At 45.6% G+C, this 25277-nt stretch overlaps 1 protein-coding gene across 1 annotated transcript in view; it reads right to left on the reverse strand.

Moving 5' to 3' along the window:
• Nucleotides 1-1307: 1307 nt before the first annotated feature.
• Nucleotides 1308-25277, reverse strand: part of KDM5B (lysine demethylase 5B) — a 41565-nt gene continuing 17595 nt past the window's right edge. The window contains exons 6-27 of the mRNA XM_083878469.1: nt 23719-23812; nt 22497-22600; nt 21792-21950; nt 21124-21243; nt 20523-20681; nt 19898-20079; nt 16930-17092; nt 15845-15964; nt 15303-15497; nt 14573-14754; nt 13749-13873; nt 13224-13374; nt 12022-12136; nt 9712-10067; nt 9308-9446; nt 8722-8901; nt 7918-8076; nt 6690-7175; nt 5179-5290; nt 4044-4198; nt 3147-3473; nt 1308-2589 (exon numbers count right to left, since the gene is read on the reverse strand). Coding sequence (XP_083734595.1) covers nt 2452-2589; nt 3147-3473; nt 4044-4198; nt 5179-5290; nt 6690-7175; nt 7918-8076; nt 8722-8901; nt 9308-9446; nt 9712-10067; nt 12022-12136; nt 13224-13374; nt 13749-13873; nt 14573-14754; nt 15303-15497; nt 15845-15964; nt 16930-17092; nt 19898-20079; nt 20523-20681; nt 21124-21243; nt 21792-21950; nt 22497-22600; nt 23719-23812 — 3921 coding nt within the window. The 3' untranslated portion in view covers nt 1308-2451. The remainder of the gene's footprint in view (nt 2590-3146; nt 3474-4043; nt 4199-5178; nt 5291-6689; nt 7176-7917; nt 8077-8721; nt 8902-9307; nt 9447-9711; nt 10068-12021; nt 12137-13223; nt 13375-13748; nt 13874-14572; nt 14755-15302; nt 15498-15844; nt 15965-16929; nt 17093-19897; nt 20080-20522; nt 20682-21123; nt 21244-21791; nt 21951-22496; nt 22601-23718; nt 23813-25277) is intronic.

Raw genomic sequence — 25277 nt, forward strand, 5'->3', positions numbered from 1 at the left:
TGGCCAAACCGGGTCAGGAATGGTCACCCTGGGTCAGGGAATGGTCACCTTGGGTCAGGAATGGCCAAACCGGGTCAGGAATGGCCAAACCGGGTCAGGAATGGTCACCCAGGGTCAGGGAATGGTCACCTTGGGTCAGGAATGGCCAAACCGGGTCAGGAATGGTCACTCCGGGTCAGGAATGGCCAAACCGGGTCAGGAATGGTCACCCTGGGTCAGGAATGGTCACCCAGGGTCAGGGAATGGTCACCTTGGGTCAGGAATGGCCAAACCGGGTCAGGGGGAATGGCCATCCCGGGTCAGGAATGGCCCCAAAGGGCTCGGGAAGGGCCGGGAGTGACAAACACCCCACAAGGGGCTGACAGGGGACCCCTGGACAAACCCCCTGCTGCAGTTCTGGGGGTCAGGACTCTGCTATATCTGAGACATTCGTTAAATACTCTTTTTATTGCATTAGTTTGCTGAATATTCATATTTTTTCATAAATTAGTTTTCATATTTTAGGAATTGTTTTGTGTGGTCTCTTTTTGGGTTTGCCTTTTTAGAGTCTGTGTGTTTTGTGGTTGTGTTTTCATTATTGCTTTTAGTTTGGGCTTTGGTTTATGCTTTTTTCAGATAGGAGATGCTGATAGTTGGTGTATTAACAGCAGAGGTTTTTTTATATATTCACTGGATGTTATTTTGATGTGTGATTTACTAACAAAACTATGATTTTTTGTGGACCCTCTGATTTTGTCCTTTGGCTGCACCTCTGAATTTAGGGTACATCACTATTTCTTTTCAACCACCTTGCAGCAAACCTTCCTCTCAGCAAGGGGAATTTTGGATGTGGCAGTTTATCCCATCATCACACAGGCTTTTCTTCTTGTCATAAAATATTTGTTCCTTCTACCCAAGGCCTTTTTGCAGGAACTCCCTGATCCCTGAGTCTTGTCTGTGTCTCAAAGCTGCTGAGTGTTGAATTCTTCTCCTGTGGCTGCTTTATCTCCTCTTCCAGACAGACTTTTATCCCCATTGATGCTGCTCTTGGTGAGGAGCTGTTTCTGCACAGGCTGAGGTGTTCACATCCTCAGGGAGAGCTCTTGTTCCCTCCTGAAAGGAGGATAAAGCCATTTGTCAGGGCTGTGCTCCAGCCCCTCTCTCAGAACAGCACATTCATTTCTGGATTCACAGAAGAGCCACATCTCAGCTCCTTGTGGTGCTCTCTGTGCACTCTGGAGATGGTTCCTTCCTAGTTGTGTGCAATATTTATTTCTCCTGCAGCCAAAACGTTCATGATTCCAGTTTGTTGGTGTTTTGTGTGCCCTGGCAAGGTCCTGGCAGCTGAACCCCACTGGAAGCCCCAATTCCCTGAGCTGCACTGACCCTGGAGCAGCCCAAACACAGCAAATGATCTCCAGTGTTGGTTTTATCTTCCATAAATCCTGGGAGAACCAGAAATCTCCTCATTCCTCAGGCTCCTGGGCTAAATGCAGGCAGGGGCAGCTGAAGGGAGCCCACCCAGAGTTCACCTTTGGAAAAACTTTTTTTTTTTTATTTTTTATTTGTTGTATAACATTTTGACTTCCCTCCTCCTTCCAAACCTGAACAGACAAGAACCACCACACCTTCTGCATTGCTTCTTTGGAAGGTGAATTATTTCTTGGCTATGAGAACCCAGTGATGCAGCGTGGATTCGTTCAGAGGGAAATAAAACTGCATTTCAAACTCTCTAAAAAACAACAACATTTAATTTTATAACATAACCAGGGGTTTATTCCACAATATAAACTGCAACATTTGATACAAGCTACCCAAAAAAGGAGAAAGCCAAAATACAGCTGTGGCAATTACTTTACAGATTTTTTTTTTCCTGTCTTCTACATCACAGGGCCCTCAGTGACACTAGGATCTAACATTTGCTGTCTGTACATCAACCAATGCTAGAAGCAACACGCTGTTCAGTTGTCATTCCAGTCACTGAAACCAGACATAGAAGTTATTGCTCAGATAAATAAACCTAGTCTACCAAAAAACAAAGTGGAAAAAAACTAAAGTCTCCAAAGAGTTAACAGAGTAAACAGGGATTTCCTCAAAAGAGGATTCTTGGAAAATTCATGGTGCAGGGGTTTTTATTTGTTTGTTTGTTTTTGCACCCAAACCAAGCTGAATTAAATAGGCCAATAAATCCCAGAGGTAACTGAATGCTGTACAATAAAGGTGCACGTGTCAAATGCCTCCCCAAATCGGTGGAAACCCCTGCAAACAGTCAGCATCTCAAACCTCAACAACCACAAACAGATCAAGGGAAAAATACAAAAGTGTCAAAAATTGTTTTTGAGTTCTGGAAAATGATCCCATAAGGATAGAAGTAGCACCATTTGCAATCTGGTTCTTAAACCAGCCCCTGTGGCTTAACTGGAAAACTGGGGAACCTTCTTTACTCGAGTCCTGAAAGGTTTTTGGGGGGTTTTACTTCCTGTACTGGGCGTCCTTCCCGGCGCAGCTGGCGCAGATGTAATCCTCCTTCTCTGCCATCTCCGGGGAGATCCCCACACACACCTGGTGGAACCACTGGTTGCAGCTGCCATCACACTGGACCCAGTCGACCTGGTGAGGAGCAGAGACAGGGTCAGACAGGGCACTTGTGGGGCATCCTGAGGCTCCTGGTTTATTTACATGAGCAATATCCTGTCCCACATCTGGCTGCTGCTGGGTGTTCACTGTGTTCTCTGCTCTCTGGGGCTGTGAACAGGGCACACCCCCCCCTGATCTCCCCACTGCTTTCCCACCTATCAGACACTCGATGTCTCTCTCTCTTCTCCATCTGCAGCATGGATGGGGCTGAGCAGAGCCCCAGGCACTGTTCCCACCCACAGAACCCACCCACACTTGTATCCCAAGAGGGATACAGGCCCCACCTGCCCCCTCCCAGGGCATTGCAGATGTTCTGATGCCACACAGCTGCCCCAGGGCAGGTGGGGTCAGTCCTGCCTGTCCCAGCTGCAGGGACACAGGTCCTGGGTGAGCCAGGGCCTCCCTCTCTCCTCATAAACAGCTTTTCTGCACTCAGGGCCTCCCACTCTCCTCATGAACAGCTTTTCTGCAGCCAAACAGCCCCAGGGCAGCTCCCTGTCCCAGATCCCAGTGTGTCTGCCCCTCCTGACCTCATCCCCCTCGGGCTGGAGGCAGTTCACAGCTGGGCAGATGGCATCCTCATCCTCAGAGTCCTCCTGCTCCGAGAACGACGTGTCCGAGGGCAGCAAGTGGCTGTCGCTGGAACGCTGCAGCTCCAGGAGCCGCTCCCGTTCTCTCTCCAGTTTGTTACTGCACAGATCCTTTGAGGGGTTCAGTTTCAGTTTCTTCTTTTTGGGTGTTCTCATCTTTTTTACCCTCGCTCTCTTCTCCCCACAGAAGTTCTCTCGCTCAAAACGCCGCTTCAGTTTTCTCTCCATGTAACTAATCCCGTCCTTCTTCCCTCGGCAGCACTCGTTCTGTGGGAAAGACATTTTGGCAAGGTTGGAAATATGCAGCTAACACCAATAATCCATGATTTTAGGAATAGATTTAAGTGCAAGTGCATTTTCAGTAGCATGAGATGTGTAAGAGGAGCCAAGGGGACAGAACTCAGAGAGAAAACCATCCTCATTTCCTGCTCCCACAGCAGCTCCCTTGGAAAGCCTTGACAGAGGACAACAATCAAGTGTTCAAGGCCAGGATGGGACTTGGAACAATCTGCTCTAATGGAAGGTGTCCCTGCCCATGGCAAGGGGTAGAACAAAATGAGCTTTAAGATCCCTTCCAACCCAAACCAGTCTGGGATTCTGCAATTCCATGAAATCAGGACAGATGTATTTAAAGTACAGAGACTGACTAAGTTTTAAAAAGGTATTAGTCCACAATATTTTGTAACTAATTTCTTATCAACTCCTTGGCTCCTTTTGCACAAGGAGAATGTATTTTCATGGAAGTGCAGCCACACACACAAACCCCTGTAAAACCCCAGGGGTGAGGCAGAGCCCTTCCCCAGGTGCTCCAGCTCAGTGCTGCTGTTGGACACTTGCCTTGTCACTTGTGGCTGTGCTGGGTGACCTCTGCTCTGGCTGCAGGGCAGGGCTCTGCTTGGTGAACAGGGCCTGGTACAGCTCCTGGATCTCAGGCAAAGAAACCTGCAGCAGCTGGGCTTCCATCATCAGCTCATCCAGCTCAGTGCTAATGACTGGTGTGAAAGACAAGGAGACAGAGCAGGAATTCTTCAGTGACAAGAACTGCACACATAATGAAAAAATTCTGGTAGCACAATAAGAAATGGCGAAAGACTTTTAATCTGCAACTGTATGAGTTAGTTCTTATCTGCTCCCTCTTGACTGCTCGTTTTCAACAGCAGGGTCCTGCTCTACAGTCACTACCCACTGCTCATACAGGGCTCTGAAACAGTCCTGGCTGGGAAGGCCAAACTCTTTGTATAAATAACAGCTTATTAATACACTACAACTCAAATATGAAAAATTAACCTGGTGACACAAAGAACTGCTTTGTTTGATGTGAAAGGTAACATTCCACTGAAATGGCTTTTCCAACACTGGTGTGAACTGAGCTGCACAGACATGAAGGTAAGTCTAGACTTGTGTCCCTGGAGCATTATGCATGAGGGGTGAAGAAATGATAAATAATTTCTGTCACAGTCATAAAATGATGCAATTCACAGCTTGTCTGTTAGTCCAACCCTCTGAGTCAGAGGTGAGGATGGTGAGGAGCCTGTGCTGAGTGGCCCCAGCAGAGCAGACCCCCAGGGGCTGGGGCAGTTGTGCTGCAGCAAAGCTCATGTGGAGTTGTGTCCCCTGCATTAGGTGTCCCATGGCTTCCAGCAGCACATCCTGCTCCTCCCATCCACCTCCTGCATTTCCAGTGGCCTCTCCCCTTTCCTTCTCCCTTCTGCAGCCTGGGGGAGCTGTTCTTGTAAAAGGGGAATCCTGATTCCTCATCCCAACGTGCCACATCTTTTCATTACACATGGGAAATGTCTATCCTTGAGCAATTCACCCTCTGCCAAAGCTGGGCCCTGAGCTCCAAAGCTGCTGAGGAGATGGAGAAAACAAGCACCAGTGACCAGGACACCCTCCCTGCCCCACCAAACACAGGAGAAAAAAAGGAAGGGGCAAGGGGAAAACCCCCCAAAGCAAAGTGAAGGTTACAAACCATGAAGTGGGATGCAGTGCTGTCCTGTAGAGAATGGAGAATGCAAATACACGGTTCTGTTATCCCAGTCATGAGGCATGGAGAATGACATTGCTCCAATTGTCTGGGACACCTAGAAAACAAAATGCAGATGGTTTCACTAAATGTGGAGTTTGAAATGCAGAATTAACTGTGATAGGATCAACACTTGTTTTTTCTTACAGCTCCTGAAATCTTGTATCTCACTACCCTGGTCCAAAAGGGAGGTGCTCTTCCACTGAGCTTCCCAGGGACCTCTGATTTGGGAATTGTAGTCACAGGAACCCAGATGAGCTCAGCCAGAAACACCCTGATTTGGAAGATTCACTGACTTAAGGTCCAGACCCCTCAAAAATGGTTTACACTGCTCTGGGTGGGAGGAACCTCACAGTTCCACACTGAGCTAACATCATCCTGCAAATTAAACTCATTGTTTCAATTTCTGGCTGAAACATCAACTTCTGTTTCCAAAATCTTGGCCAGTTTCTTTTCAGCTACACCAGCTGACCTAGCAAAATGATACTTTCAGACCTAAATGACCAGAAAAAAAATCTCTTAAATACCTAAAGATATTTTAATTTCTATATCTTGGCTTGCTTGGTTGAAAAATTTGGTCCACAAGCCATTGGCACAGCTGGGGGAATGAGAAGAAGCTGTAACACCCCATCAGGCATGTGTGGCATGGTTTATGTTTTAACATAAGTGAACATGAAAACAGAAACTCAGCCTAACTGTAACTGGACTGGACTGACAAAAGTAAGGTGTACATTCCATTTTGGGGTGTTTCATGCTCTTTCTACAGCACAGAGCTTTGATTTCTGATACTTTTCTGCATTTGTTATCTCAGGAAAATTCTTTACCTCCTTTCCTTCTTTACGTGTCCTTTTTGCTGAAAGATTTTCTGAAAAAAGACAAAACTCCCTCACTACCCCACCTGAAACAGCTGCTGTGGCTAAACCCAGCAATATGAGCAGAATTTTCAGCTTGGGAGGTCTAGTGGAAGTGAGGAGAGGCAGCAAAGGATGAAGACACTGTTGAAAACAACCTTGTCTGAGAGCCAAGCTGGTAATGCACAGGACAGCTTGTGCCTGAGTAATTCTCAACACTAAGTGTTGAGTGCTTCTCAACACTAAAAACTTTGTTTGAAAACTTGCAGGAGTGGAATATAAAGACCAACTGACTAGTGAGGCCTCCAGAAACAGTAACTCAGCAGCTCTGTCATTACTGGTGTCACAGAACACAGGAGCTGGGAGAGGGGAAAACAGGCTCTTTGGCAGGAATTATTCCTGGACTCCAGCAGAAGGGAACACGAAGCTGCTGCTGGGGCACACACACACATCGTGGATGAGGAGCACAGCAGGACCCAGTTCCTGAGAGCTGTAAAGCAGGAACAAACCCTCTGCTGCCTTGCTGGGATTTGTAGGGACCTACAACAGCAGACCCAAACCCAGATCAGCATCACTCCCTGTGCAGGAAGCCCAGCCCAGCCTCACCTTGTTTGTCTCTGGCAGCTGGCCCGTCAAGCCTTGCCACCTGCCGTAGGGTAATCCTGAGCCGATTTTGTCGTGGATGCGTTTTAGGTTCCCTGAATACAACATTTGCTGCGCCCTGTGCTGCCAGCTGACAGTTCTCTCGATCATGTAGCGCAGGGCGTCGCCCTCGGGCAGCCGCACGCGGATGCGCTGCAGGGACGCCAGCAAGGGTAGGATCTTCTCCAGGGGCGGCTTCTGCGAGCGGTGGCACTGCGGGCACAGCCACACGCGTGGCCCCGGGGAGGCTCCGGGTGCTGGGACGCAGCTGGTGTGGAAGAATCCCCTGCAGAGCTCACACTGGATCATGGGAGCAGCCGGCTCCTTCTGGCACAGACACACCTTGAGCTCGGCGCCGTCCTCGCTGGAAAGAGCCTTCACCTCGTTGGCGGCTCGCAGGGCACGGAGAGCCTCCATCTCCCTCAGCCGGGCTTCTCCCAGTGTGGCCATCTGGAACAGAGTCAAAGGACACTGATTCTTAAAAACAGGGGGCCCTCTGCTCCATCACCCTGCAGACACACCAGTCTAAATGTCAGAACAAAGCAAGGATGGGGATGTGCAGCAGGGCAGCAAGTGGGATTGGAGGTTAAACTTCATAAACATAGGTTAAAACTTCAATGTCCCACATCAAATTACACTCAAGCCCCACTCAATGAGCCCCTACTGCATCATTAGCCACAGGACACCATTACCCAAGTCCAGGCTCTGCACTAGGTCTGCTGGAATGAAGCCCTTTCCCACCAGCAACTGAGTCTGCTCCACCCAGAGCAGTGTTTTAGTGACTCCATAACTGGAGCATGAAGTTTTCTTTAATTATTTAGAGCATTTGTTTTAATTATAAACGGTGCTGCATTATTGTATTCTTTGAAAGGAACAGACTTGGGCAAACCCTATCCCATTTCTAATAAGGTATGGTAGGGGAAAATAGGTCTCCATTTTTTTGTTTTCCTGTGCTTTGTTCAGCTACAGCAAACTGTGAGGCTGTTTAATGCACAAAGCAACACATGTTGTTTCTACTGAAAGCAATTTTGGGAACTCTGGAACAAACACAGACAAAGTGCAGTCCCAGAGATCCTGCAGAGCAGCACAGCAAGAACAGAGTGGAAGCCACACTCCTGCACAGGAGGCAAACAGAAACAAGGATTGAAGGAACTCAGAAGGAATTCCAGCCAGGAAAGCTCTGGCCACATACCGCGGACGCCGTGTCCTTGCTTTCGGAGAGTGCCCGCTCCAGGTCGCTGAGTGTCTCCAGCTTGCTGCTTTTCTTCTTGCCACTTGGCACTGGCTCCTTTAGCTTCTTCTGCTTCTTCTTCAGACTGAGCATCCCGATGTCACACCAGGGGCACAGCACCTGAGGGACACAACAGCAGTGTCACACCTGCAGCAGTGTCACACCTGCAGCAGTGTCACACCTGCAGCAGTGTCACACCTGCACTGGTCCTAAGGCACCTTCCTGCCACAGTCAAGTGCTGAGAACTGGGGTTCCTGCAGTTATTCCATCAAAGTTCTGAGGGATTAGGATAAGGTTATTCTGTAGGGTAGGGAGAGCTGGAAAGCTGGAACTTCAGTTGTGTAAAATGGTCAGACACAAACAACCCTTGTGTTTCTCCCAGAGTTGCTGGGAGAGAGACACAGAGAGAGGAAGGAGACAGCTGACACACTGAACATCCTCCATGGACTGAAACTGCAAACCCTGGGAAAGGGCAGAGATTCCAGAGGCTGCTCTAATCCAGTGCCACAGATTTGTCAGTATTCCCATATTCCTATGGAAAATGTTAGACACTGGCACTGCCTGCTCTTGTTAGCTACTGAGTAAGAATAAAGAAGACATAGCTAAATCTTAAGCATTTTAGAAATTTAAAACTATTATTAGAAGTATAGGTTACTAACAAAAGTTGTTAGTAAAATAGTTCATGTAATCCTAAAGCAATTCTGCAATTATAGTTAATATTTACTGCCCCTAGCTGGGCCCTGATCCCCAGCCCAGGCCTCTCACCTCCAGAAGGGAATATGGAGAATTCTCACACAGGAAGGTGTTTGCTGCACACTCCTTCCAGGCCTGCACTTCGGCCACCAGGGCCTCCAGCCTGGGCAGGTAATCCAGGTGCACTGGGATGGAGCGACCTCTGGTGACGAGCTCTGCCAGCGTGTCCAGCACGGGCACACGGCCCCCGACCTGCCCGGAGGGAAATGAGGAGATGTTGGATGCAGCACTGCCCAAGTCACAGCAGGAACTCAAGACATTCAGGGCAGAGCTTGTAAAAATGAATTTAATGCTCAGACAGCTCAGTTTTTACTGAGCAACTGTGCAAAAGTGACCTTAAGGTGAACAAGTTCCATAATGCAGTAACATTTTAACTTTAGATTTTTGGTAATAGCTGTTTTATAGTAGTTAGTTGCAAAGGTGAAGGAATATAGATCAGAAACAGAAGCAAGAATCAGAGCAGTGAGTGCAGCTGCTCCATGGCTGAGATAATCAATATCCCAGACTGGTCAGAGCCACAGCAGAGCCCCAGAGCACACACGGGGTGTGGGGTGGCTCTGGGGACAACAGAGGGCTCACTGTCCCTCCCCTCACGTACCTGCAGAGCCTCCACCTCCTGCAGCCAGTCCTTGGCCTTCTGCACAGCGTCCTTCAGGGCTGCTCCATTGGGGAGGTAGGCTGGGATCTCCTCCAGTTCCTTCACTGCTGCTGCCAGGCTGCTCAGGGACTGCCGGGGCCTGGGGGAACAGCACAGCCCGGCTGTGAGGTGCTGCTTACAGGGGGCACCCCCTCTCTCTCCCCCTCTCTCTTTGGGGTTCCCTCCAGCCCAGGCTGGTGGCTGAAGGCAAAGCCCTTTTTACCCACGACTCTTGCAATAAAGCCACGTGTTTCTAGAACATCTCAGCTCTGCAGAGTTCCCTCTCCCTGCCCTCCACAGATGCCCCTACACCATCTGAAACAACCCATGAGCCACAAAACGCCAACACTGAGCTTCAGCTGTACCTGGCCTTTATCAGGTTCCTGGCTTTGTCATCCCAGTGCTCAGACACAGTGAGGAGCTCCTGCAGCTTTGCCATCGCCTTCTCCACGGCCGGGTACGGCGCCAGCCCCACGCCCGAGTCGATGAGGCGCCTCATGTCGTCCAGGGTGAGGGAGCTGTGCTCTGAGCAGGCCAGCTGCACGTCCTCCAGCCACCGCGCCTGCTCCAGCCGCGTCCGCAGCTCCGGCAGCTGCGGCAGGTCCACGTCGAAGTCGAAGCTGACGTCCAGCAGCTCCTGCAGCTCCGCGGCGCTGGGCGTCTCTTCGGAAAGGAGCTTTTGGCTCTGCTGTTGGAAAGCCTCCACGCGGTCCAGGAGATCCTGAAATACACAAAGGTGACAATAAATCAGACAAAAAGTCCCCTGCCAAGTCACTTAAAGTTAGCCATGGAAGCACAGGGTTGACAATGGGAGCACAGGCTCCTGGCAAACCCCTACAGTGCACACAGCAAATTATCCTGAGAGATGGAACACAACAATAAATAGTGTCTTCAACACACAGGGTTGCCAGCACCTCCTCATATGTACCACGGCCACAAGCTTGGGTATCCCAGAACAAGGAATTCCCAGTCCCAGAGGTGTCAGAAAGAGGTCCTGGAAGAACAGAAAGGATGTAAAGGGAAATTTGAGTGTTCCATGGGTGCTGCTGTCTGGCTTTGTTTTGAAATGGTTCAGGCAGCTGAGAAACAGCCAAGGTGAGGGTTATGAAGGCTTTGTAAAACACTGGGAAGGGCCCAGAGGTTCTGGGATTCATTTCTGCTGCACTGCTAAGGCTGTTGAGCTGCACCCCATAGTCCCAGTGAGCCACAGGCATTTTACTCTCTCATACAGGACAACACCTTCTCTCTCTCCATGCACTCAGCAGCTCATTATCCCAAAAGGTATTTCTGGGGCTGTTTGCACTTTCCCCAGGATAAAGGACAGTCATCCAGAGCAATCCCACAGTGAAGGCTGGGATTATTCTGTATGGAGCAACCTGCCCAGTCTGAAATGCCTTTCCTGCAGGAAGTCCTTCCCTCACAGCTACACTTTGGCATTTTTCCAGTGAGGCTGTTTCCCAGGGTGGGCAACCTCCTCCAGCATGGAATAAAACATTTTTTAGAGACAGACTGAACTGTGAACCCATCTCCACTAATGTTGGTCATTCATACGAACAGCCCAAATTGCACAATGACATATAATTGAGGCTTGTTGAGGATGATACAAAGCAACACTCTGACCATATGTGTTTGTTATTTCCCTGTGCAGGAATGCCAGATGGAGAGGAACTGTTTGCATGTCTGGCATTTCCAAAATTCTGCTTTTCAACCAGCAAGAAAACTTCACAGCTTCAGTGCTATAAACAAATAACTGTAAATAGGACTGCATCAAATCTGATCCATGCACTGCAGGACAGATAAAGCTTCCAAAACAGCAGTCATAGCTGAGCTGAACTGGTTTATTCCCATTCATTTACATGGCACCATCTGGTGTTGGGTGGATACTTGAGGGACAGATCCAGAGCTGGACATGGCATCTCTTGGTTTCAAGTGTCACAAATATGCAAAGCCCTTTTCCTTTAAGGCAAGAATTGCAGCTGCACAGAATTTTATTTTTTTTAATTGCCCCTCAGTGTGATATGGACCATTTTGGCAAATTCTGAAACAAGATTTTGAATTACTTTCAGTTTGCCTGAGCTCTCATCATCTGGAGAGCACAGAACCAGCACAGCTGGTGGTTGTGGGATTCACAGTGATGTGACTCCTGCCAGCAGCAGGTTCTCTGCTGGAGAGAGGATTTGGCCAGCCTGGGCTGGGTTTGGCTGGACTTATCTGTGGGGTTTCCTGGAATGTGAGTTGAGAGCACAAAGAGTGATCGAATTACAAGACTGAGAAAGCTGATTCTGGATTCGTTTAAGGAAAGTGGTACTTTAAGAAGGAAAATGGTAAGAACAAGAGAGCTCTGGAGAGTTTGGATGTTCTCAGATTGACCTGGCTTTACCTGTAAAAGCAGACCAGTTAACCAACCCCAAACTTTTAACCTGCATTTTCCTGGGTCACCCTGCTCCTTTCTCCTACAATCCTTCATACAACATGAATGGTTTGATTTGCCTGTGCTGTATAAAACTCTGCTGACCACAAAAAGTGGCCAGTCAAAGCTCCTTTCTTCAGCATCCCATGCACACAAGTCACCCCAGCCTAACAGCACCCAGGTATTAACTCTAGGAGCAAACAGTGAGATGAATGAGTGCAAATCCATGACTCTGCAGATGCTCCTGCTCCCTTCCCCAGGTTACCTTCAGCAGGGGAGTCTGGCTGAGCACACAGGGCAGGGCGTAGAGCTGCCTCACAAAGAGCCGCAGCTCGTTCACCGTCAGCTGGTTCTGGCACTTCCCTCCCCCGGAGCGGTACCTGCAACGACACCGCGCAGATTTCTTGGTTATCACTGAGAGAAAATAAACATCAAAACACTCAACTTCAAGGCCAGGTTGGACAGGGCTTGGAGAAACCTGGGCTAGTGGAAGGTCTCCCTGCAGGGAGTGGATGGAACAAGATGAGCTTTAAGGTCCATTCCCACTCAAACCACTCTATGATTTTTTGATTCCCTTATGTTTTCATGTCATCCAGGCCTTCCTCAGGAATAGCAGAACATTCACAAGCAGCCCAGGGCTAACACACATAGGAAAGCTCAGTCTGCCACTGCAGAACAAGCTATCATTGAAACACTCATAATAAATGGGATTCTGGAACAGCTACTCAGCCTTGGAAGGGCACAGGTTATTATGGAATAAAATTAAGCTTTTTTTTTTTTCCAGAACACAAAGCAACTGTGGATAAACTATTCAGTTATGTTGCAGTAGCTATTGTAGTCAGCTCTGCCCATGCCAACACCAAAAGAGAACAAATCCCAATTCTGAATGGGTTTTATATTGACAGGTTGCGTAGGCACTTCTGAAAAATCCTCTCTACACTGAAATCAGCGTTTTTATTTTTATCTGAAAGCTTTGTATCAAATGAGTGGCTTATAAGTGCTAACAAACTGTACAAAATTAAAAGCCTCTCTAAACTCAAGCCAGTATTAATGAGGTCTGAGAACCCTGAACAGAAAAGGAAAGAGATCCCTTACAATGCTGGCTCCAACTGAATCCACAGTGTGTTTTTACACAAAAGAGGAGGACAGCCCAGCAGGATATGCCAGCATGGCTGGAATGTGAACACTATAAAATAAATTTTAATTTACCATTCTGTGTTAAAAATAGGTATTTTTAACAGATACATAGGATCACATTGGGAGTTCTTCTTTATATCTTCCTTCAAAAGTTGTGAGCATTCCCTATTTCAACCTTATAAGAAAAAAATAATCAAGTAACACGTAGTAAAGCTGAATCTCCCTGTCAAAATGGCTCTACTGAGGAGACAAAGCTTCTTTTAATTTTTAGGTCTTGCAGAGCACTTTTATCCATCTTTGGTGCTCCAGTTTTGCTGGAGTGGCACTTACCTGGTCTGTCTCTTGCCATTCAGCAGCTGCTGGGCCACTGAGGCACATTTGTCTGCGTCCTGTGTCACCAGGCGGAGGTGTCGCAGCAGGTCGTTGTCTGGGAACTTTTTCAGTTCTGATTCTTCTATCAAAGCCTTAAAACTGATGAGACCTGTTGGGAAAGACACTAAGTTGAGAAGTCTCCCTTTGAGATGGATTTTCCACGGTAAGGCTTAGAAACACAAGACATTAAATGTATTTCTATTTCTACTTCAGTTACATTTTATGTCAAAGTGATTTACAGCCTTGTCACACAGAGACAGCTTAACATCATTCCTGGGACTGTAACAGCTAAAATATTTACTTAAAACCACGAAGTGATAAACGATTTCTTCTGATTGTCACGTAAGAAAAACGTTACTACAGTTCAGAAACTAAAAACTGAAAAAAACAGTCCTTTTAAATGATGTGCTAAATTCAGAAACTAAAAACTGAAAGAATAGTCCTTTTAAATGATGTTCTACAGGCAGTAGGTAAGCTCCTCACTTTTTTTGTTGCTGATCTTTGCCTCCAGGGCCTCGTTGACGTTGGAAGCCCACTCGTTGTAGGACTCCGCGCGCATCTTGAGCGCGTTCACCATCGGGTACAGCTCCTCCAGGGTGTAGCGGAACCTGCGGGCGGCACATGGCTCAAACCTCCAGCAACACTGGAGGGGCACATCAACATGAGGACCCAGGTTGGATGGGGCTTGGAGCAACCTGGACTGCTGGAAGGTGTTCCCTGCCCGTGGTACGGATGGAATGAGATGAGCTTTAAGATCCCTTCCAGACCAAACCGTTTGGTAATTCTAAGATGTGTTTGTCCATAATGTGCTTCTGTGCACACAATTAAGATCTTACGACCACACCATGTTCCTTTGGAGATAATTTCCAGGTTGTAATTGTTTCAAAAAGCAATTTCTATGGGATAGTTAAGGAATTGTGACACTGTCTTAGAGCAAGTTACATTCATGTGGGACAAAAGATGTACTAAACAGCACAGGAAAGTTAGCAACGGGAAGGAAAGCTCCAAAAAGCAAAACAATACTCCTTGGCCAGGGCAGGATCTAAGGGACAATGACCTGGTTGCTATAAATAAAAATGCAAACTAACTTAGCCAGCAATTTTTCCCCATTATAGAGCAAGAAGAGCTGAATGCTGAAGAAGCTTTGTGTGTGAGCACAAAACAATCCCATTGTTGTGGGGGGCACTGGATTTGCAAAGGACTGAAACAGAAACAGAGACCAGCCCCACTGGCAGCAGAGATTACCAAACCACAGTATCTACACAGACAACACTATTTCCAGACCATGGTGTTAGCTTCAAGCTTACCCCAGTTTGTATTTGTAGGTGGGACAGGAGCAGAGGTCCTCAACGTGGTACAAACACACCAACAGGCCAGGTTTGCAGGGACAATAAACTGCTGACATGAAGCAGGTGGTTTTACACTTCAGGCATTGTCGCTCATCATCGGGGAACAGCTCAAACGTCACCCTCTCTGAGTCAGTCACTCCCTGCAAGAGTGACACATCAAAGCCCAGTGAAGAAGTGACTGTTATAAAGAAGAGGCTATTGAAAGCTAAAATATCAGAAGGTAAATTTATCAAAAGAATAATGGAGTTTAGATATAAGATATTCAATCCAGGTAGATGGAAATCTAGGTTAATGAAAAAAATCAGCTTTTCTGACCAATGACTGGAAGTACAAATATTACCTTGAAAGTGACATTCTGAAAAACATTAAAGGGCAGGTACCAAAATAAGGTGCATGATCAATGATTCTTTACCCAGGTGGTTCCTCTGAAATCCACAACTTAGGAAGGGATCAGGTACCTCCAAGCCTCTGACACCCCAGTATAAGAACCAGTATGTTCTCACATCACTATTTCAAGTGTTACTTCATTCATTATAATGAATTCCATCCTTCCAAGTGTTCAAGGCCAGGTTGGATAGGGCTGGGAACAACCTGGTCTAGTGGAAAGTCTCCCTGCCCATGGCAGAGGACGAAACGAGACGAACTTTAAAATCCCTTCCCACCCAAACCATTATCTCCCACAACTCACCAGCTTATCAACCTTCTCACGCAACCTCTTCTCCTCTTCGATCATAATAGCCATGTCTTTCTGGACTGTAGATGCCACCACGACATCCAGGACATCTGCTTTGGAAGCCATCTTACAGATCATCTCGTCGTGGGAGAAGACGCAGTAGCGGTTGAGCAGGCGGTAATGCTCCACGCACTGCCGGCCCAGGGGCAGCTGTGGGGCACACACAGCATCAGGGGAATGGCATCTGGTGCTCACTCTGTGTGCTGCTAACCAAAAACTGCCTCAAGACTAATCCTTCCAGCAACTGGAAGCGATCCTTCCAAATATGTGCCGCCCTCCTGCTGCAAAAGCTACATCAGCCCTGATACATAATTCCAGAGCAAATCTTCAGAACCAGAGGAAGTTCAGGGCATGACAAAAGGCTTCACAAACACCACGCTGCCAGTAACAGGCTCCTTCTGATCTGTGCCCTAGATTTGTGCATCAGCAATGAATCAAAGCTGGAACACCAGCTTTGGAACTGTTCACTTAGGGGAAAAAAGTGGTTTGGAACGTACCCAGTCCACGGTGCAGAAGTTGACAGCTTCAGCAAAGTTGAAGCCCTGGTTGAAGCCGCTGTGGTAAGCTCTGGGAAAGGTGATCACAAACTCCCCAGCACACTGGTTGGTCCTGTACACCTGGGGGGACAGACAGGCCAGGGTCAGCTCACACCCAAACACACAAGGCTGCAAGGAGAACATGGATTTCCAACTTGCAGTGAGGACTTCTGAGAGTTTTAAACCATAAGCCAAAGAATTATAACTGGGGGCTGATAAAGTGCCACGTAAAACCAAGAAAGCCAAGGGCTCCACTCAGCCACAGCCCACTCTGAACAGTTCTAGGTTGGCTGTCTGGGCCTTGTGCTCCTCACACTTCAGGGTCAGGGTCAACACAGATCCAGCTCTCTCCAAGGTGCAGCTGAAGGGGAAGAAAAATTGGGAACCTTAACATTCATATTATTATTCATGTAAGACTGTTGGGGCCATACAGTCATCATGAAAGCAGGCAGCTTCCTGCATCCTTCCATTTTGGAGACTACCATAGGAGACACCACAAATTTTGCTACTTTTTCCAGATTTTCCTTTAAGTCCCAAGGTCAGCTCATCAAAAGCCAATTAAGTTGTAAAGGGACATAATTCCCATGAATAATCTAGTATGGAATAAGATGAAATCTGATGAAAAAAAAATGTTTTTTAAATACCTAAGGACTTATCCAGGAAAAATAAGAGAATGTGGATGACAAATAAAGGAAGAATGGGGTTTGGGGCCTTGACAGAAATTCTATGCCAAAAAAACAGTGTCTGATTGAACAGACATACAAGAGCTCCTGCCGTTGTTCCAAAGGTAAAGCCTAAACTGAGACACAGAAATAGAAATATGCAAGATGGATCTCCAGAGAAGAGTCTGCCAGTCAATTCCAAAGGCAACAATTCCATTGCCCATCTGCTCACACCGGCACTTTACAGTGGAGAAGGAAGATGCAACACACATGGAAACCACCACACCACCTCTGCAATAAAAGTGGCTTCAATTATCAGCTTTAAGCAGAGTTCCAATCAGAGAGGGTTGGGTTGGGGGAGTAGCACAGGAGTGTGACACATACAGGCACCCCGTGGGCCATCAAAGTGTTCGGGTTCATTATGGTGACAAGTTGGTGCAAGAGATCTGGCTGGGACTCAAATAGCTCTGGAGCAAGTTTCTTCATTACATCCTCCAGCTGCTCAGCTGCGTACCCTGGGGCTCCATACCACGTTTTAGGCTCCCCCCTGCAAGATTATTAAAAAAAGTTAAATATAAGCAAACTTTAAGTTACATTTTTTTTTTACTCTTCTGCTTTAAAATACACCATTGTCAAAGGAAGGGCATATCAGCAGGAAGGAATGTAAAGGTTCTGTACCTTCCTGAAGCTTCATGTTTTACACAGGTCCCTCTCTTCTCCAGACCTGCCTACACCTCAGAGCAGGTACTTCAAATATTGTGGGGGAGGGAGAAATAATCTGAAGAAGAAGTTCTCAGTGAAGTTCTGCTGATTCCAGCACAACTTCAAAACACAAGGTGCCTGTCTTTTCCCATGAACTCCCTCTTGGGCCCAACAATCAAAGCCAGTTCTTTCTCTCTTATCCGTAACTGCCATAAAAGCAAGTAGGAAGTAGAAATCAAACTTCCAAATTATGCAAGACTTCAAGGGGAAAAAAAAAAAAAAAAAAAAAAAAAAAGCATATCCAGAGTAGGAACAAAGAACTTTCAGCACCAGCTTTACCCAATGCAAGCCAGCTGAGAGAATTAAGGGGATGCAGATGTGTTACTGCTTCGAGCTTACACTGACACTGGCTCACTGCAGCACTGAGATAAAATTACCTCCAGGCCTTTAGAAAGAATGAACTTAGAAAAGGTACTTAGAAAGAAAACAAACAAATCACCTTATTCCAAGACTTCTAAAGAGCTGGCAGACTAAAACTGACCCAACAGTGTTCTTTCCTTCCATAAATCATGAAGCAATTGGGAGGTTTCCAAAAGAAAGGAGTGAAGTGTGAATCCAAAAGTGAACCTCTCATCCCCAGGAGCTCACTCCTGCACTCACACAGCCCCTGTGTCAGGGGAAGATGACAGCCAGCAGGATGGAATGTGGAGGGGCACTCACACACAAGGCATCACAAAGAGTTGTTACAGAGTATTAAACAACTTTCCAGCCTTGGATCTGGCCACCATCCTGGGACAACTCTGGGAATCCAGGAAGACCAGCCACAGACATGCAACTAAAAACCATCCCGTGTCTGGACTGGGCTAGGCAAGAGTTCTGCTCCCTGAGGAATGGGTGACAGACATGAGCTGTGCTAAATTTGAACCAGGATATCAGAACTGGGGGTTCTCTGGGCCTCGGGGGAACAAGTAACAGAGTTTTACTGCAGGTGTTGAGGTGCCAGCAGCCTGAGGGAGCAGCAGTGGAGGCCACAGGTCTCTTTGCTCTGTTCCTGACTGCTCCACACCCCTGCCTGTACAAATACTAACAGCAATGATGACAATTCTTCCCCTGTCCAGGACTGGCATCTTATTTATTTCCAAGCATCTTTAGAAGCAAAGTTTTGGGTTTTTTTTTTTTCTCCTTTTACCATTTCTAGAACTAACACAGGACTCAGAGTTCTGTGTTCATTGTCTTCAAGCCTGGGAAAGCTCTGCTGCTGCAGCCTGGGTCAGTTGGGATCACTGCTCACAACATGCCCCAGGCTGGGCACAGGATCCTCCAAGGCACATGGGAATGCTGGACACGGACACACCATCCCCGGGCTCTCCCAAGAACCAGTCCTGCTTTTTGGAGTCCTCAATTCAGAGTTTGGAGCACTGTCTCTGCAGAAGCAGGTTGTTCAGACTGCTCTGGCCAAGAACAGCTTTAACCTCAACTGCACATTGCTCTCCAATGCAGACATAAAGTTCTGCACTGAAGGGAAATTAAAAAAAAAAATCTGCAAATGAAAGGATATCAAGGACTTTCCTGCTGGACAATAAATAAATTGAAAGCAGATCAAGCAATTTTCACATGTGTCTGGATGTATCTTGTGTGTGCACAAGTGCACCTGTGCACTGACACACCTTTCTGGCCTCCTGCAGACAATAATGCAATGGGGGCACACTGTGGAGAACAGAAAACCATCCTAAAAACAGTGAGGGAAACTCTCCCAGAGGAAATGAAATCTGTGCTGCAATGTCCTCTCCCACCCACAGTTTTCAGTCTGACTGAAGACTCAGACAAAGAGGGAAAAAAAAAAAAGAAAAGCAGTAACACATGACAAGAAAGATCATTTTTACTGTGGAATCCTGTCACTCCTTCACTCACCCTCAGTCAAACATTTGTTTTTGGAACAGAAAGCACCATGAAAGCAAATGAATTAAGTCACTGGCTTTTGGGCTGCACTGCAGAAGCTGCTATTTCAAGGAGCAGCAACTGAATAACCAACCAAAAAGGAGCCACTGAACAGCAGCTGAGATGTGGTTTTACCATTCTGCTTGAATACTCACATGAACTAGGAAAGAGAAAGAGCTTGACAGGTTTCAGGAAGAGTGACAACCATAATCCAGACTCTAGAAAAGCTGCTGTAAGGTGAGAAGTTCAAGGAGTTCAGTCTATTTAGAATATCAAAGAGATGGCAAAGATCTGTCCTGATTACAGCTGACAAGTGTTGGCTTGATGAGAGGATTTATGACAGCATGATCCATCTAACAGACAAAACGTGCCGGAACTGAGTTGCTAGCTGAAGTTGGATGATTTTAAAAAGAAAACTTGCATGGTTTTTAGTTTACATTGAGTATAATAAAACATTTGATGGAGTATCTGTTGCATCTTTCATGGATTTTTTTTTTTAAACTGGGAATGGATGTCTCTTTCCAAAATATGACCTCTTGTCCAAAAGTAAATCAATGTAGGAATTACACTGTCAGATTTGACCCTGCTGCAACAGGACAGCAACAGTTAACTCTGGCTGAGCTCTGTCAATCTGCTTTTATTCCACTAATTAAGGGGAATAGGGAAGTCAAGGGGGATTGTTTCCTACACTGGGTTTATTCCTCAAACTCACCAATGCAGATAGTTAATGGAATAGCTCCAGTGGTCTTCTATATGCCAACAAAATGAGGAGAAGCACATTCCTACGTAGAGCCAGGGCAATTTCATCCCACAGATGTCTGCAGTGATGTGAGCAAGCACAGACTGCTCCATCACAGGCATGTTGTTTAAATTCCAGCCACTATCAAGGTATTCCTGAAAATTGAACAGAACAGTTGCAGGTTTATACATCAGGAAGTGAAAAAAAACCCAAGAAGATAAAATTGCTCAAGAGCAATAGAAGAAAAGCACTTTCCCCCACTGAGGAACATAAAAATCAGATCAGTGACTCGAAGACTAAACCCTCCATTGTCTTTGCCTCTTTCACAACCCTGACCTGGCCTGCTTTGCTAAAATAAGACCTTTTTTATTTGGTTTTATTTGGTTTGGAAGTCACTTATTAACTACTAGAATAAACCTACGGCTTTGAATGGCTGATCACAACAAGTTTTATTTATTTAAAATCCCAATGTAGTTCTCCTCTTCAAACACTCTGCCAGAAAAACAAAACAAACACTTTGCAACCCAATTCCATTATTGCGCTTTGAACCAAGGAGAGTTATTCAATAAAAATATTCTCAGTGAACTCAAAGACCTACCTCTTCTTCTGGTCTAACTTTAAACTTCCCACCTCTAACTGGGAAGCCACTGCCAAACTCCTTCGAAGCAATGTCAGCTCCATATTCCACTGTCACATCCTCCTCAATGGTACTGACAAGTCTCCAAAATTCCTTTTCAACCAGCTCAGTGGGGACCATCTAGGTGTGAAAAGGGAGAATGTACTGAGGAATCAGTGGATAAGAAGCATGTGCATCAAAGCTGTCTCAGGGAGGAACCTCCATCAGCTTGAAGATTTTCCCCATTTTAAAATTGTTTCAACAAGAGAAAAACAACTGCAGCAGAGATGTGGCTCCAGGAGACCCTGGTGTCCTGTTCTCTCAGGAATGGCTGACAGTCACTGTTCTCTTCCCTACAGACACTTCTTCTAAAGTGGGGAAAAAACCAAATAAAAACACAAGCAGCTGGTGGAACAAGAAACCACAACAGCAGCAAGAACCAGGATTCGCTGATGTAAATGAAAACTTTTGATTTGAGATTTCATCTCATTCAGAACCAGAATCCCTCCCTTCCTCCCTCCCTCCCCAGAGTAACCCACACCAAATGAACTCCACATAACACAAAGATAAAGCAGGAACATACGTGCACTGGCATGTTAAAATAGTCAGACTTGAAGGCATCAGCCATCTCCCCGAAGGTGCGCAGGGTGTAGTCTCGGGCTGCCTGTTCAAACCCAAAGGCTTCCTGAGGTTTGTTACACTCCTGCAAGTGAAAAGGGAATTGTTTCTGTAACATATCAACACTGTGCTCACATTGACACAAATGGGCTCCTGTAACAGCTCCTGAGCAGTAAGGAAGGACACCACTGAAATGAGAATGCTCTCAAAGGGCAAAGTCAGAAGAAGAAACTCCTGTTTGACTCACCAAATCACACTATTTATTTATAAATTTGTATAAACATTAATGAATTAATATGCCTAGTTTCTCCTTATTCTAGTAGAGCTAAGCAGGATAAGATCCATAAAGCACCACACTGAAGCCCCCAGTGAGACTCCAATTTTAAGTACAGAGAGGAGGTGCCAGTTAAAATCCAAAATGTTCTTTAAAGGCAGAACAGTTTTGGCTCAAAAAAGAAAGTGTCAGCTTTGCCCTATAAAGCATTATCAGTCTTCATTTTAGCTTTATCTTGTTTGCACAACCTTAAATAACAACAAATTGTATTTTCTATTCTTGTGATCAGTTAAAAAAAAAAAAAAAAACACAAAATATGGATTAGCCTTTGGCCAAACCACAGTGATTTGTCAGATTACCTGGGCCAGACACTGGGGACACCTCCAGTCCCCTTTGGGAACATCGTGGAGGGGTGGAATTAAACAGAAGGTGTGGTAACTGTCATCACAGCCATCACACAGCAGGAGCCTGTCCTCATCATTCCCACTGCCACACAGGAGACACACATACAGATCCACCTGCAAAATACAAAATTCCACAGTAGGAATGGGAGCATGAAAGGTAACTCAGAGTGAAAGCAGTCTGGTGGTGTGTGGAGAGCTGGAGCAGGAACACGGTTGGTTTTTTAAGATGAATTTGAGCAAAGCTTCCAATTTAGTGCTGAAATTGTGGACTTAGGGGCAGCTCTGTGAAGTGTCACAGCCTGCAGGGAGCTCCCCTGAGGTTACAGAGCAGTGGGGAGTGATCAGGTAACACAAGAACCACTTCCACTGGACGCTGCTTTCAAAAATGCTTCTTTTGAGACTGTATTTTGGAGACAGAAAATAAGTGACTTTAGTTCTAGATAATGAAACTTAACCACGCTGTCATTTCCAGCTTTGTGCAGCAGGAAGCTTTGGTTAGTGTTGATATTCCAGCAGGAACAAGCTCTGCTGTGCTTCATCCTGGGGCTCCAGGAGGAAAGACAAGAGTCCTCCAAGTGACAAAGTGACAGCAGGTTTTACTGCACACCCCAGGGACATCCAGAAATGTCTGTAAAACAGGGGGCTGCAGGGGGTACTCACTGCATTGGTGGGTTTTTTAGATCTGGCTTTGGATTTGTCCTTTTCTGGCTCCCCAGAAAGCTCTTTCTTCTCAGGGAGTTTCACCACATTGCGCATTTCTTTGTCTGGGGGAGGAAAAAAAGAATATTACAAAATGTTTCAATGCTTAGCATTCTTTGTAATTGTTTGTTTTATTTAGTGTTTGTTAGACTGCATCATACCAAGGTATTTGGTGAATTGTTATCCCCTCTACACTTTAGTCAGAGTAGGGCAAGACTTGAATTTAAAAGCCAGTGTGATCCCAAAATCCCAGCAAACCACCAGGAGCCAGCACTGGCTATCACAGCCCACTGTTTTTCAGCACTTTATATGCCATTTCAATTCATTTTAATTAAATTATGAGCAGGTTTGTAAGCTGAGGTTTTCTTTCCATGTGGTGTTAAAGAATGTTGTTTTTCCTTCTACTCTTGAGGGAGGGAGGTTAGTGCTTCTTGAAGAAAATAAATCAAATTACAAACCACCATATTCTAAACAAATTATTGAAAAAAAAGATTTTGAATGAACAAATGAGTCTGACAGATTGCTCAGGTAATTTCAATTACTGAGCAGTTGCAAATGGTTCCTGTATTTATTTGGCTAAATTATTTATCAGCAAGCAAATTCTTCTGTTTGATGGCATTAAATGTTGTTTCTCAGTCTCAAATAATTATTTCTTAAGGAGGAAACAGACTCAGGACTGCTGATAGCAACAATTTAATCATATTATGGGAACTTTATCATTATGCTCAAATCAGACTATCTTTTGCTTTCATGAGTTTAATTTCCTGATTTCAAGTTTAAATTATTTGCTGGAAGTTTCTGATACATTCTTAAAAGAGCTTCTCCTGTTTAAAGCTCATCAACTGATATTATTTAAAATACAAAACAAAAGCATGGCTCCAATCTCATTTCTGATTGTTCCAGAAGAGACACCCAAGTTCAGAAAAGTATCTATTTTTCAAATAAAAATATCATCCTCAAGAAAACTCAATCACTTACAAGAAAAAAACAAAACAAAACAAAAATACTTCAAACCCATAAAAGAACTTTTTATCAAAAAAATCCAATTTTAAAATTAACTGAAAGTTGGGGGTTTTTTTTAATAAAATACTTTCAATACTTCCAAGTGCTGATTTCAGCTCTAATGTTAAAACACATTTGTGCAAAGCAACAGAAGCTGCATTCACTCAGTGTTTTCACTCACCACCTTCACTCTTTGGAGGGGCACAGCCCATTCTGCGTCTCAGATTGTGAGTTCTGGCTTCTGGAGGCTCACTCTCACTTTTAACATTGGTTGCCTTTAAAAAAAGAACAAAAAAAAAACAAGGAAAAATGTCTCAGTAACATCCTTAGCTGGAAAACTCTGCTTTGCCACTTGAGTTTGGGAAGATGTTCACTGCCAGCTCATCTTGCCCAAGCACAGAGAGATGAGTTTGGAATCTCCAGGTGACTCTGGCAGTCCCAAATAAACATTTTATAAGGTTCCTTTCCAATGCAAACCATCTCAGGACTCTTTGGTGTGAGACACAAACACCTCACTGAGGTACCAGGAGGGTTTGAACTTGTAACTTGTCTTGTTCCTGAGACTGTCAGGACTTCAATTAAACTCAGAACCATTTGATACTTTACTAAATCTAAACAGACACCTGGAGTTCTGAAATACTTGTCTTCAATTATTTACAAGTAGTTCAGAGAGAAATAATGCAAGGAACAACATGGAGGATTTGAAAGCAAATCCTCCAAAATGTCCATGCCAATAATGATATCAGAATTTGGGTTTGCTTTCAGTGGGACCCATTAGGAAACAAAGAACAAGGAACTCGGTGTTTTCACAGATTTTCTTGTACTCCTGAGGAGCAGAACATGCTCCAGTCTCCAAATCAGAGACTTTTGTTGGTGCATCTTGGAACTTTCAATGCAGAATAATGCTCTGCTATTTAATTCTTACATTTCTTCCCTGAAGTTTTGGGATGGTGGGAGAACAATCCTCAAATCCCTCAGTGTTACAAGAGGTTTCTCCCTCCAACATCATTTTTTTAAGGAAATGAGATCATACAACAAGTCAGTCACTCTTTGAAACCTAAAAGATGGGAAATATGACCCAGGTCTAAGGCAGGATGGACACAGCCTCAGGTGCTCCAAGGGGTGGAAACTGTTGCTCAGTCTAGTGCTTTTTGTAGGCACTGGTTGTTTAATTTTGATTTTTACAGAGCTGATATTATTTCCTAATCAGTTTTCGTGTTCTCTTTGCCCAAATACTTCCATCAGAGCAGGCAGAGGTCCCATTTCTAAAGAGATGCACCAACAGAAGTTGTTTATTGTGTTCATTCAGCTCTGCCTCAGGGGCAGCATTGCCCTGAACCTCAAAGTGCAGGGACAGACCCCCAAGTTCTGCATCTTCAGCTCCTCTGAGCTGTGCCTTTTGTGCTGCAGCTGATACTGATCTTCACAAGAGCAGCTCTTGCTTTGGCCTGAGCCTTTTATCACATCGAGTCATCTCACTTTCACCTCCCCTGCATTGTTGTGGTCTTTCTCACTGAAATGTTCTACATTAAGCACCTTTAAAAAAGCCTTTTGCATTTCAAAGCCAGCCTGGACAGTCATTGCCCTTTTCCTTTCTCATGAACATTTTCTCCTGTTTACTCACCAGGTAGGAAAGGGCAAGGTAAAACTGCAAACTAACACTTATCCTATGGGCCACAGTAATTTCCAATACTTCCCTGTGGTTCACTTCTTCTAAATGTTTTTTTTCAGCCTTTGAAA

The sequence above is a fragment of the Zosterops lateralis genome (assembly GCF_965231275.1).
Source record: "Zosterops lateralis genome assembly, chromosome: 26".
Taxonomy (NCBI): Eukaryota; Metazoa; Chordata; class Aves; order Passeriformes; family Zosteropidae; genus Zosterops; species Zosterops lateralis.